Genomic DNA, 12551 nt, shown 5'->3' on the forward strand with positions numbered 1-12551 from the left:
GTTGGCCCCAGTTCTGGCATGGTTATGTTAGCGGGGAATTGCAGTCCTGGGCTGCTTGGAAGAACTTCTGTGAGCCTGCGAGCAGAGTCCTCGGCTACCCTGAGGGGCGTTATAGCTTGCTATACAAACCTCAGTTTTCAGTTGGCTTCTATACTACCTGAAGTCTGCTCTGGCTCCTTGCAGAAAATTGGATTATCTAGGCCTGACTCTGGTTTAATCTCTGGCCAGAGTGTTTCTTCCTCTGGACAAACTCCAGAAGTTGCACGCTGCGTTTCAACTACTGTTGTCTCGCAGGTGGGCTTCCATGTGATCCTGCATGTGGGTGTTGGGCCTGATGGTATCTACCTTCGAGGCGGTTCTATACAAGCTCCTTTCAAGTGAGATCCTGGCATAAACTGCCCGAGGTCTCTGGGCTACCAGATTCGGCTGAGCCAGAAAACCGGGGGTCCCTGGTCTGGTTGCTTCGCTCTCCGGAATTTCGGCAGGGCACATCCTTTCTCCCCTTGTATTGGACAGTGTTCATCACCAATGCCAGTCTGTTGGGGTGGGGAGGTGTCCTGGGTTCTGCTCAGGGTTGTTGGATGCTGGAGGAATCCGGACTGCCGATCGATATCCTGGGACTTCGAGCGATCAGACTATGTATGGATCATGGAGGTCGACTTTGGGGGCTCCGGGTACGGATCCAGTTGGACAATGCCATGGCGGTGGTGTTGCTGCTGTTTAGAGGGTCTATTCCCTCTTGAAGGGGTGTTGTTCAGGTTGGGCTCCAGTTTGTTTCTGTGGTGAGCTCCTGTACCTGGTTGGCTCTTGTGTTAGCCTTGGGATTTTTTGTTGTCCCACCCCTCATGTTTGTCACTTCTTTGGAACGTCCCCAAGGTTCTGAATAATGGAGCTCTGTGTCTGTCAATGAACTCAGAGAAAATAGGATTTTTGACTTAACGTAAAATCCATTTCTCTGAGTTCATTGACAGACACAGCACCCACCCCTCTTAGGAGTTTTGATGCTTCTGACACTGCTTGTTACTAAACTAAAGACCTATAGCAGTGTATATCACCTAGGACTGCCCATAGGCATAGCCAAGTCTTTTTTCTGCCTAGTGTCCTACTCCTGTAGGGGGCGATATAACCCTATGGTTCTGAATAATGGAGCGCTGTGTCTGTCAATGAACTCAGAGAAATGGATTTTATGGTAAGTCAAAAATCCAATTTTTGCATTGATACATGTCCCCTGGGGCAGTACTGGGGTCCCCATACATTTTTATGGCAATAGCTTGCATATAAGCCTTTAAAATGAGCACTTTTGATTTTTCATGTTCGTGTCCCATAGACTTTAATAGGGTTTGAATGTTCGCTCGAACTTTGTGTCTTTTCATATGTTCTTGTGCGAACCAATCCCGGCGGTGTTCGTCTCATCAATAATCCTAACCAGGGCTGGTAACTCACCGGTATTTGGGTTCTCGGCCTAGGCAATCTATGCAGAAGTGCTCCCTTTGTTTACTTTCTCATTCCACATCCTTGCAGATTGCTTAAGGCTGTAGATGCTCTTCTGAAGTTTGCACACAAGGTTGTCTCCTTGCTCAAACCCTGGTGGTTGCTCCATGTAGAGGTCTTCCTTAATGTCTCCATATACTGTAGGAAAGCAGTTTTAACGTCTAGGTGTTTCGCTTGCATTCCCTTCCCTGCAACACTAAGAAGCGCTCTAATAGTGGGGTGTTTTACGACAGGAGCGAATGTTTCATTGTAATCTTCACCAAATTTCTGGGAGTAACACTTGGCAACTAGTCTGGCTTTGTATTTGTGGATATTCCCTTCTGGGTCTGACTTTACTTTGAAAGTCCACTTACTTCCTATAGTTTTGCAGTTAAGAGGGAGCTCTGTGAATGTCCAGGATTTACTTTCTTGAAGTGACTTTAATTCTTCTTCTGCTGCTTTTCTCCATTTATTGGCTTCACATTTTGGCAGTTTTTCTATGTCTTCCCAGGATGATGGTTCAAGTATGCTGTGTGTTTTGACAGTGTATGACAGCTTGCGGGTTGGTATCCCCTTTGTAATCTGAATGGATCTTCTGACTTCAAGCAGTTCAGCGGGATCTGGTGGGAAACTTGATTTAGGCATTGTGAGTTCCACCCCTTGTTCTGACTCCTGCACAGGTTTGCTTTGGTCGACCTTTTCTTCTGGTTTGCCTGGCATATTCACTTCACAGCTTTCAGGGATTGGTGTTTCTGATGATGAACTCTCATCAAAATAAACACTACGGCTTATTGTCACTTTGTCAGTCTTTGGGTGTAGGATTCTGTAACCCTTAGTTTGCTCACTATAGCCTACTATGGCGCTGTTCTCCAGCTTGGATCACTTTTTACTTGGAATATAGGCATACGCTTTACATCCAAATAATCTGATGTGCCTTATGCTAGGCTTGATCCATGCCGCATTTCAAATGGAGTACTTTTAATGGCTCTTGAGGTTAGTCTGTTATGTAGGTAGGTTGCAGTCAAGACTGCTTCTCCTCAGTACTTGTAAGGTAGGTTGGCATCTGACAACATGCACCTGGTAATTTCTATAATGCCACGTACACATGAGAAGACTTCTCGTCTGACTCAACTCCGAAGCACTTTTCGATGGAGTTCCGACGAAACGGAGATGCCTACCCACGATCACACCAAAGTCGGACTGATTCGAACGTGATGACGTACGACCGGACTAGAATAAGGAAGTTCATAGCCAATAGCTGCCCTGCGTTTTTCGTCCATCGGACTAGCATACAGACGAATGGATTTTTCGATAGGACTCGAGTCCGTCGGAAAGATTTGAAACATCTTCTATTTTTAGGTCCGTCAGAATTTTCGACAGAAAAGGTCCGATGAAGGTCCGATGAAGCCCACACACGATCGTAATGTCCGGCGGAATCGTTCCGTCTGACCTTTTCTGCCGGACAGTCTGCTCTTGTGTACGCGGCATAAGAGTGCGATTTTTCCTTTCTGCTACACCGTTCTGTTCAGGAGTGTATGGTGTGGTGGTCTGGTGTACTATTCCTTGTCTCTTCAGATACGAGGCCACCTCTTTGCTTATGTATACTCCTCCATTGTTGGCGCGTATTATTCCTGGTTTGTGTTGGAATTTGTTGCTAGACATAGTGACAAACTATTGAAGTTTCTCTGATGTTTTATTCTCGTGTTTAATCAGATAAGTAGTAGTGTACCTGGAATAGTCATCAGTGAAAGTCAGTAGATATCTGTTCCCGCCTGACGACGTTTTTATTGGACCGCATACATCAGTGTGTATGAGCTGCAGGGGGTGGGTAGTTTTTCTTTGAGAAGCCTGTGGAAGAGGAGCACGTGTGGCTTTTGCTTCAATACAGCACTTGCATTTCATGAGCACTTTGCAAGGCGCTATTGTCAAATCTTCTGATAAACCTCTTTTTATAATGTCCTGTATAGCTTCTGGACTTCTGTGCCCTAGCTGCCTGTGCCATAAGTGAATACATTTGTTGTGTATGTCATTAGAGACTATATTGACTTGCTGGTCTGTAGTGATGAGCCTGTATATGTGATCATCCAATTTTCCTTTTGCAAGGAATTGCTTATTATTGTGAATTGTGCATTCATCACCCTGAAACCTAACTGTGAGACCGCTGTTTGCAAGACTTTTCACTGATAGATGACTGCCTTCTAGTTCTGGAACATACAGCACGGGTACTGTGCTTGCCTTGTGCTGTAATGCAGTTCAGGAAGCCCTGGCCTTTACCTTCTGAGGTGATGCTTTTCCCGTTTGCTAGGAAAACTTTGTCTTTTGCACTGTAATCAATGTTTGTGAAGAAGGTCTCATGGTCTCATCACTTGTCATGTGGCTTGTCCCACCTGAGTCAGCCGCGTGGCTTGCCGCTCTGTGTCACTTTAAAGGTGCCACTCTATGATTTATCTTTAGTTTCCTTTGTGATTGCTTTGATTCTTTAGTGGATAGCTTTAGCTTTAGCTTTCGCTGCTCGGCTTTCCAGATAGAACAGTCCTCTTTTAAGTGACCGGTTCTTTTACAGCGAAAACAGGCTTTGCTTTCTTTGTTGTGCTTTATGCCTTTGTACATCTTAAGAGCTTTGTCATCATGGTGCATATTTTCTTTCCTTCTGTCATATTCATCAATTAATTTGCCTTTGACATAGTCCAGTGTCAATTCCTGCTCCGGTCTGGTTTCTAAAGCGTTAATATACGCAGTATATGTCTCTGGAAGGCTGCAGAGGAGCAGGGAAACAATATGGTTATCTTTGATGTCCTCTCTGATGGCACGCAGCTGCTCTATGGTCTGTAGCATGGCTTTCATGTGGTCACACATGTGCTTGCCTTCTTCTAGTCTCATCTTATATAGCTTTCTTAGTAAAAACAGCTTGCCGTTTCAAATTGAACATTCTTGCAGTTTTTGTAATGAAGTCCACATATCTTTGGCCGTTTTCTCTGTTCTTATGTGGATAAGCCGGTCAGCTTCCACTAGTAAGCTTATAATTGCTTTTGCCTGTCTGTCTTTCCTGTCCCAGTCCTCCATCTCTCCATTTGTGGGTCTGTCTGTATTGAGCACTTGCCACAAGTCATCCTTGCTGAGAAACACTTCCAGTTTAAACTTCCACAGCTGGTAATTGGTCTTGTTCAGCTTTGCAATTGCAAATCTCACATCTGAACTACTTGCCATCTTTTAGTAGCTTGTATACAGTAGTTACTGACTTGCAGTATCCTCTCCAGTGCCTGGGTGCTGCTGGGTGCGCTGGGCCCATAACCTATTATCAGAGTATTGAAACATGCGCTGGAAGGTTCTTGTATACAGCAGAACACCTTTACTTTCATTGAGGATATCTTTATCATGGCTTTACATCATGTAGACAGAAACAGGAAGCAGAAGCCTACAACTACATGCAGTGAGATAGACAATACATCCTGTTATATCATAGAAACATGAACTATACACTATAATACTACAGTGCCACCTGCTGCATAGATAGGTATAATGCATACAGTATTGTCAGTTTTGCACTCTTTTAAAAGACATTATAAAGCATATCAATAGGTCTCCAACTGGTGGCAACCTTCTAGGGGGTCAATGGTGAGCAAGCCCCTCCGCGTGAATGTGATGTAAGGTGCTGGGAACCAGAAAGTTGACTAGGGGAACACCAGGATAAGCCATCAGGAGCAGCAGACTGAGTGGGTATATCACATAAATAAGAACCACTGTGGGCAGCAGGGAAGTGTGTAAGGCCCACAAAATGGCCACGATGATCTCATGTGTGATAATGATGGCAGTGGTTATGCATGATTTGGGGGTATGGCTCCCTTTGTCAAAGCAGGAGGAGTGGGAAGATGACTTTTATTAAGCTGCTCGGGAAAGCTCTTTCTCTTGGCACTGAGGGAGTTAGAGAGAGAGCACCTCTGTCTGGATATTCGCCTGCCAGCAAGAGACCATACCAGCAGAGATCCAAGCCTGAGACTGAGAGTGAGGACATCCGGGGGCTGGGGCAGCACCGCCCACATCACAGCATCTGCACCGCTGCAGCAGGGAGACTGGTGCATTGCTACGGAGGCACTTGGCAAGAGGGAGGAGCCCAAAGCGCCGGCAGGGGACCCAAGAAAAGGAGGATCGGGGTTGCTTTGTGAAAAAACATTACACAGAGCGGGTAAGTAGGACATGTTTGTTATTTTTTTTAATAAAAAAATTTACTTTACAATCACTTTAAATTGTAAATTCACCTTTACAGAAAAATCTGTAAGGTAAACTTACACAGGACCTCCTCCTCACCCCCCCTCCCCGGTCCCGCTGACCTGCAGCGTGGCGATATCCCGTTCTGAGCCCTGGTATAGCTGCCTCAGGGATCTGGGGCTTAGAAATCCCTGCAGCTTTCACTCTTCTTCTTCCCCACTGAGAGGAGGGGCTACGTGGGTTCTGATTGGTTGGCACCACTCAATTAGAATACTCCTAAACGTCCCTCCTGATACATTTAGGAGATTAAGCTCCGGGGATTTCTAAGCCTGTGTAAGGGCGTCCTGTGTAAGTTCACCTTACAGATTTTCCTGTAAAGCTGAACTTGCCCTTTAAGGATTTGGAAGATGCAATATACTACATTTTTACTTTTTAGTTTAATACTGCTTTAAAGGAAAAATAACAAATGGAAATAGATTAGTTGCTTGCAATGTACAACACAAAACCTTTTAGGTTAGACAACAATACATTTCAGTTTATTTATCCAGCAAGAGCAATGATGTGCAACTGTGAAAACCACATTTAAACTTTAATCAGGCTTAGAGTTGCTATAATAGAAAATTTGATTCTGAAAGGTTTATTGCACTTTGCATGTTGCTCTTTGGCTATTCATATTCATGGGGGTATTTTGTTTTTATTTATATACAATGACTATCTTAAAAGCCTCTATGGCTTTTACTCATATGGCTTTTACTCTTACGTATAAGATTTACAGTATGTACTTCTCAAGTCTAAAAGTCTGGTTAGTAACTTTAAAATATGTCTGCTTCTTCTAGGCGACCAGCCCAATACCGTGGCACCCAACAATAATTGATGTTCAGATAATCACTGTTGGATCTCTGGCTATAGTTGCCGTTCCCGGAGAATTTACGTATGTTTAAATAAAGTTTGATACTAAATACTAGTAAATACATGACTTGTATTTAACTGTTGAGTCATTTTGCACTACTTTTTTCTTTTTAGAACTATGTCTGGAAGAAGACTAAGAGAAGCTGTAAAACAGGTATGTAGGTTACATCCTAAATTTATACAGCTGAATTGTTTGTAGTTAACAAACGGAGCATATATACAGTGGAGATGAACTATTCCATTCAACAGCCTTTTTTAATGCAGTGATTTGCCGAAACAACAGCACAAAAATCTATCTATGCTCAATATCGTTTTTTAAACATAATCTAATAATACCAGTAGGGATGAGCTTGATGTTCGAGTCAAACATCGGGTGGTTGCCCGTTCCCCGAACAGCAAATATTATGGGGCGTTCGCGGCAAATTTGAGCGCCGCGGAACTCCCCATTATGCACTGCAAGATCGCGGTGCATTGATGTCTGATTGGCCAAAGCATGCACCTGACCTGCATGCTTTGGCCAATCACAGTGTGCTCTGGCCAAGGTGCCTTTGGCCAATCATGGCTCAGGGGGACTAAGTCCACACCCCACACTATATAAGGCATACATAGCAGCCGTGTAAAGTGTGACTGTGGACGGAGAGCTAGATTAGGCAGGCAGGTTAGTTAGTGGCAGGGTATTTAATATATATACACAGTCTAGTGTGTGTGTATGTGTATATATATATATATATATATATATATATATATATATATATATATATATATATATATATATATACACACTCTGCATTTAGTGCAGACTAGATATTCAGTGTAGACTCTATATTCAGTTAGTGCGGGCAGTGTAGTATATATAACAGTGTATTAAAGTGGTTAAGGGGAAACCCGTGCCAAAGTATAAAAAAAATGGCGTGGGGTCCCCCCCAAAATTCATATCAGGCCCTTCAGGTCTGGTATGGATTTTAAGGGGAACCCCGTGCCAAAATGTAAAAATTAAATGGTGTGGGGTCCCCCCAAAATCCATACCAGACCCTTATTTAATAAAGCAGCCATTGCAGGCCAGGAAAGGGGGGGGGAATGAGCGAGCGCCCCCCTCCTGAACCATACCAGGCCACTTGCCCTCACAATGGGGAGGGTGCTTTGGGGTCACCCCAAAGCACCTTGTCCCCATGATGATGGGGACAAGGGCCTCATCCCCACAACCCTTGCCCGGTGGGTCTGCAGGCTTATTGGAATCTGGAAGCCCCCTTTAACAAGTGGGCCCCCTGATCCCGGCCCCCCTATATGAATCGGTATGGGGTACATTGGGTATGGGGACCCCCAAAGCACCCTCCCCATGTTGAGGGCAAGCGGCCTGGTATGGTTCATGGGTGGGGGCGCTCGCTTGTCCCCCCCTTACCTGGCCTGCCATGGCTGCTTGCTCGGATAAGGGTCTGGTATTGATTTTGGGGGGGACCCCCACGCCATTTTTTTTTACAATTCAGGGCGGAGTTCCTCTTAATATCCATACCAGACCTGAAGGGCCTGGTATTGACTAGAGGGGGACCGCACGCCGTTTTTTCAATTTTTTTAATCTATATTGCCGGGAGCCGACAATACATTACAGCCGCGAGCAATTTTAAATGACCTTTTTTCCTTTAGAAATGTCATTTTGCTGCGGTACTATAATAAACATCGGAAAGATGCACTACTTTACAGGCAGACTAAGGGGACCCCCAGGCACGATATTTAAAGGAATATTTCATTATTATTGTTTCACTTTAAGCATTATTAAAATCACTGCTCCTGAAAAAACGTCTGTTTTTAAAACTTTTTTTTTTGCACTGATACATATCCCCTGGGGCAGTACCCGGTCCCCATACACTTTTTATGGCAATAACTTGCATATAATCCTTTAAAATTAGCACATTTGATTTTTCCTGTTTGTGTCCCATAGACTTTAACGGTGTTCGCATGTTCGCACAATTTTTTTGTCTGTTCGTATGTTCTGGTGCGAACTGAACCGGGGGCTGTTCGGCTCATCCCTAATTACCAGTAAAAAAAGAGTGTGAGCATGCATGAGCCACTATCATTGTGGTGTTTATATCACTATTTTTTAACACAGGTGTCAAGAAAAATCAGTTGCATTTTTAAAAAATATGTATATTTTATTGCTCCTCATTGTAACTCACTGTAACTGTGTATAAATATGTGAGTTTTAGAACCATGTTCAGAAATGTAAAAAAAACCTAACAAAGGGATCTAATTAATGTTGAAAGCTTGTATCTTTAATAACTTAAAGCTGTAAAAATAAAAAAATTAAAAGTCAGCAGCTGGATTTTTGGGTCCAGGCGCCAGCATGTTTACTTTGGGAAGGCTTCCCACTAGGCATGCACGATCCATGCTGTGCTTTGTGAATGGTCCCCCAGCTTTCTGGGACCTGTGACGTGTCTCATAAGGCTGCGGGGGGAAAAAATGTGGGGGGCAAACTATCGCTCGGATTACTATGGCGATCCAACCGGAATTGGGAACAGGTACTTGTCAAAACCAGGTACCTTCTTCCCCCAAAAATTAGAAATGCCAAATATGGTAGCAGAGGCAGGGAGGAGGCAGACAAGCGTATCCTCCTCTTTTGGGTGAAGTTCCACTTTAAAGTGTATTTCTACTTTGCTATTCAATTTTAGAAAGCCCTACAATTTGTTTATGTGTTCCCATTCCCACTGCTTACCAAAAAAAATATTTCGAACCGTTTAGATATTTTTCAGTAGGAGGCCTACTGCAATGATTTTTAAACCATGTCAGAGTGAGTTTGTCCTAAGGACAGGCTTAGTTTCCTCTTACTAAAGGTTAACTCCAATTTTATGCAAAAAAATATTGCAAATAAAAAAAAAATATATAGCATATACTTTGATTGATTTGATTTGACTATAATTGATACACAAGCCATATTGTAATTTAATTACCATTTAATTTCAATCTGCAGCCTTATAACATACTGTAAAATTCTAAGCAATATGCCATTGATGTACAGAACGCATCCAAAAATGTTATTTCCTGATTGTGTGATTGGTTAACTGATTTTCACAAAAGTCTGTACCAAGACACAAGTCAAATTTTAGGCATCTTCTGCATCGAAAAATTCATTTGGGGTGAGATACTACCTAGGGGTTAATTACTTCTAAAAGGATGCAAACACTGCAGCTTTTCTCATTAAAACACAGAGAGTGCACCGGCTAATTAAAATGAACCAGAATCTTTAATTTAAAACCAGACAGCAAAGGTTATTTCTTCAGAGCAGAAATTGGTAGGACTATCTGAACAGGGAGGAGTCAACAATGTTTTTAAAATTCTTACTGTACAGTGTTTGCTTTTCTCAACAAAAGTGGAGTTACTCTTTAATATACAATGGAAAAAAAACACCTTCTCAGCCCTTAAAGGAGTTGTAAAGTCTCAAGATTTTTCATCTTGAGGCTGGGTTCACACTGGTCCGACAAACGCTCCGACATTGGGAGCTCATGTCGCATGACGTGTAAAATTCAATGTTTCCCTATGGGAGCCTTCCTAACTGGTCTGACACAAGTCGTTCCGACTTTAGAAATGCTCCCTGTACTACTTTGGTCCGACTTTGATCCTACTTCATCCCACTGACTATCATTGAAGTCGGATCAAAGTCGGATCGCCATCTTGCATGATCCGACTTCGGCATGTGACTTGTGCTCAGATGATCTTGAGGGGGAACTCTGCGCCAAATTTTAAATAAAAAACCGGCATGGGTTCCCCCTCCAAGAGCATACCAGGCCCTTGGGTCTGGTATGGATGAATGGGTAGGGGTACATCGTACCCCTACCCATTCACCTAGGGAAAAAAGTGTCAATGAAAAAACACAGTACACAGGTTTTTAAAGTAATTTATTAGGCAGCTCCGCGGTCGTCTTCCGACTTCGGGGGTCTTCTTCCGACTTCGGGGGTCTTCTTCCGACTCTGGGGGTCTTCTTCCAACTTCGGGGGTCTCTCCGGCGTCTCCTCCCGGTGTCCTGATCTTCTGCCGGTTCCTCCGCTATCTTCTGCAGCTCTTTTGCTAGCGGTGGCCCAGACTTCTGCCTTCTTGTCTTCTTCCCTCTTCTCTTCTCCTGATGTTGACACGACGCTCTCTCCAGCTGGAATGCTCTATGAGCACTCCGCAATGGACTTATATAGGCAGTGACCCCGCCCCCTTATGAGGTCACAGTCCTGGGGCATGCTGGGACTGTGCCGTCATAAGGGGGCGTGGTCATCAGGTGATGTTGAGGGTATGCGGCCTGGTACGGTTCAGGGGGGGCGCTCGCTCGTCCCCACCCCCATTCCTGACCGGCCGGGCTGCGTGCTCGGATAAGGGTCTGGTATGGATTCGGGAGGGACCCCCACCCCAATTTTATGGTGTAGGGGGTTCCCCTTAAGATCCATGCCAGACCCAAGGGCCTGGTATGCTCCTGGAGGGGGAACCCATGCCGTTTTTTTATTTAAAATTTGGCGCGGAGTTCCCCCTCAAGATTTATACCAAACACAGTGCCTGGTATTGGCGGGGATCCAAGTCGGATCCCCGTTCATTGAAAGTCGGACCCATGCCGGCCCCAAGTCGCAGGGCAAAGTTGGATCCAAAGTAGGACGGCTGTCGTGTCGCACCAATGTGAACCCAGCCCCAATGTCGGAGCGTTTGTTGGACCAGTGTGAACCCAGCTGGTCCGACAAACGCTCCGACATTGGGAGCTCATATCGCATGACGTGTGAAAATCAATGTTTCCCTATGGGAGCCGTCCTAACAGGTCCGACACAAGTCGTTCCGACTTTAGAAATGCTCCCTGTACTACTTTGGTCCGACTTTGATTCTACTTCAGCCCATTGACTATCATTGAAGTCGGATCAAAGTCGGATCGCCATCTTGCATGATCCGACTTTGGCATGCGACTTGTGCTCAGATGATCTTGAGGGGGAATTCCGTGCCAAACTTTAAATAAAAACCGGCATGGGTTCCCCCTCCAAGAGCATACCAGGCCCTTGGGTCTGGTAAAGAATTTAAGGAGAACCCCCTACGCCGAAAAAACGATGTGGGGGTCCCCCCCAGATCCATACCAGACCCTTATCCGAGCACGCAGCCCGGCCGGTCAGGAATGGGGGTGGGGACGAGCGAGCACCCACCCCGAACCGTACCAGGCCACATGCCCTCAACATGGGGGGGTGGGGGAGCCCTGCGGGCCCCCCAACCCAAAGCACCTTGTCCCCATGTTGATGAGGACAAGGGCCTCTTCCCAACAACCCTGGCCGTTGGTTGTCGGGGTCTGTGGGCGGGGGGCTTATCGGAATCCGGGAGCCCCCTTTAATAAGGGGGCCCCCAGATCCCGGCCCCCACCCCATGTGAATGAATATGGGGTACATCGTAACCTTACCCATTCACCTAGGAAAAAAAGTGTCAATTAAAAAAAACACAGTAGATAGGTTTTTAAAGTAATTTATTAGGCAACTCCGGGGGTCTTCTTCCGGCTCCGGGGGTCTTCTTCCGACTTTGGCGGTCTTCTTCCGACTTCGGGGGTCTCTTCCTTCTTCTCCGCGGTCTCTTCCTTCTTCTCCGTGCTCTCCGGTTCTTCTCCCGCTCTCCGGTATCTTCTGCCGGGCTCCTCCGCTATCTTCTGCTCTTTTGCCGGCTCTTTTGCTAGCGGTGGCCCAGACTTCTGCCTTCTGCCTTCTATCATGTTCCACGCCCCCTTATGATGGAACAGTCCCAGCATGCCCAGGGACTGTGACGTTATAAGGGGGCGGGGCCACCGCCTATATAAGTCATCGCGGAGCGCTCACACACCATTCCAGTGGGAGAGAGCGTCGTGTCAACATTGGAAGAAGAGAAGAGGGAAGAAGACAAGAAGGCAGAAGGCAGAAGTCTGGGCCACCGCTAGCAAAAGAGCCGGCAAAAGAGCAGAAGATAGCGGAGGAGCCCGGCAGAAGATACCAGAGAGC

The 12551-nt window shown here is 45.4% G+C and overlaps 1 protein-coding gene across 2 annotated transcripts in view; it reads left to right on the forward strand.

Moving 5' to 3' along the window:
- LOC141105289 (putative neutral ceramidase C) overlaps positions 1-12551 on the forward strand; it is a 137431-nt gene that overhangs the window by 93374 nt on the left and 31506 nt on the right. For both annotated transcript variants that reach the window (XM_073595172.1, XM_073595173.1), the window contains 2 exons: positions 6513-6607; positions 6700-6739. In XM_073595172.1, coding sequence (XP_073451273.1) covers positions 6513-6607; positions 6700-6739 — 135 coding nt within the window. The remainder of the gene's footprint in view (positions 1-6512; positions 6608-6699; positions 6740-12551) is intronic.

The sequence above is a fragment of the Aquarana catesbeiana genome, linkage group LG08 (genome assembly GCF_042186555.1).
Source record: "Aquarana catesbeiana isolate 2022-GZ linkage group LG08, ASM4218655v1, whole genome shotgun sequence".
Lineage (NCBI taxonomy): Eukaryota > Metazoa > Chordata > Amphibia > Anura > Ranidae > Aquarana > Aquarana catesbeiana.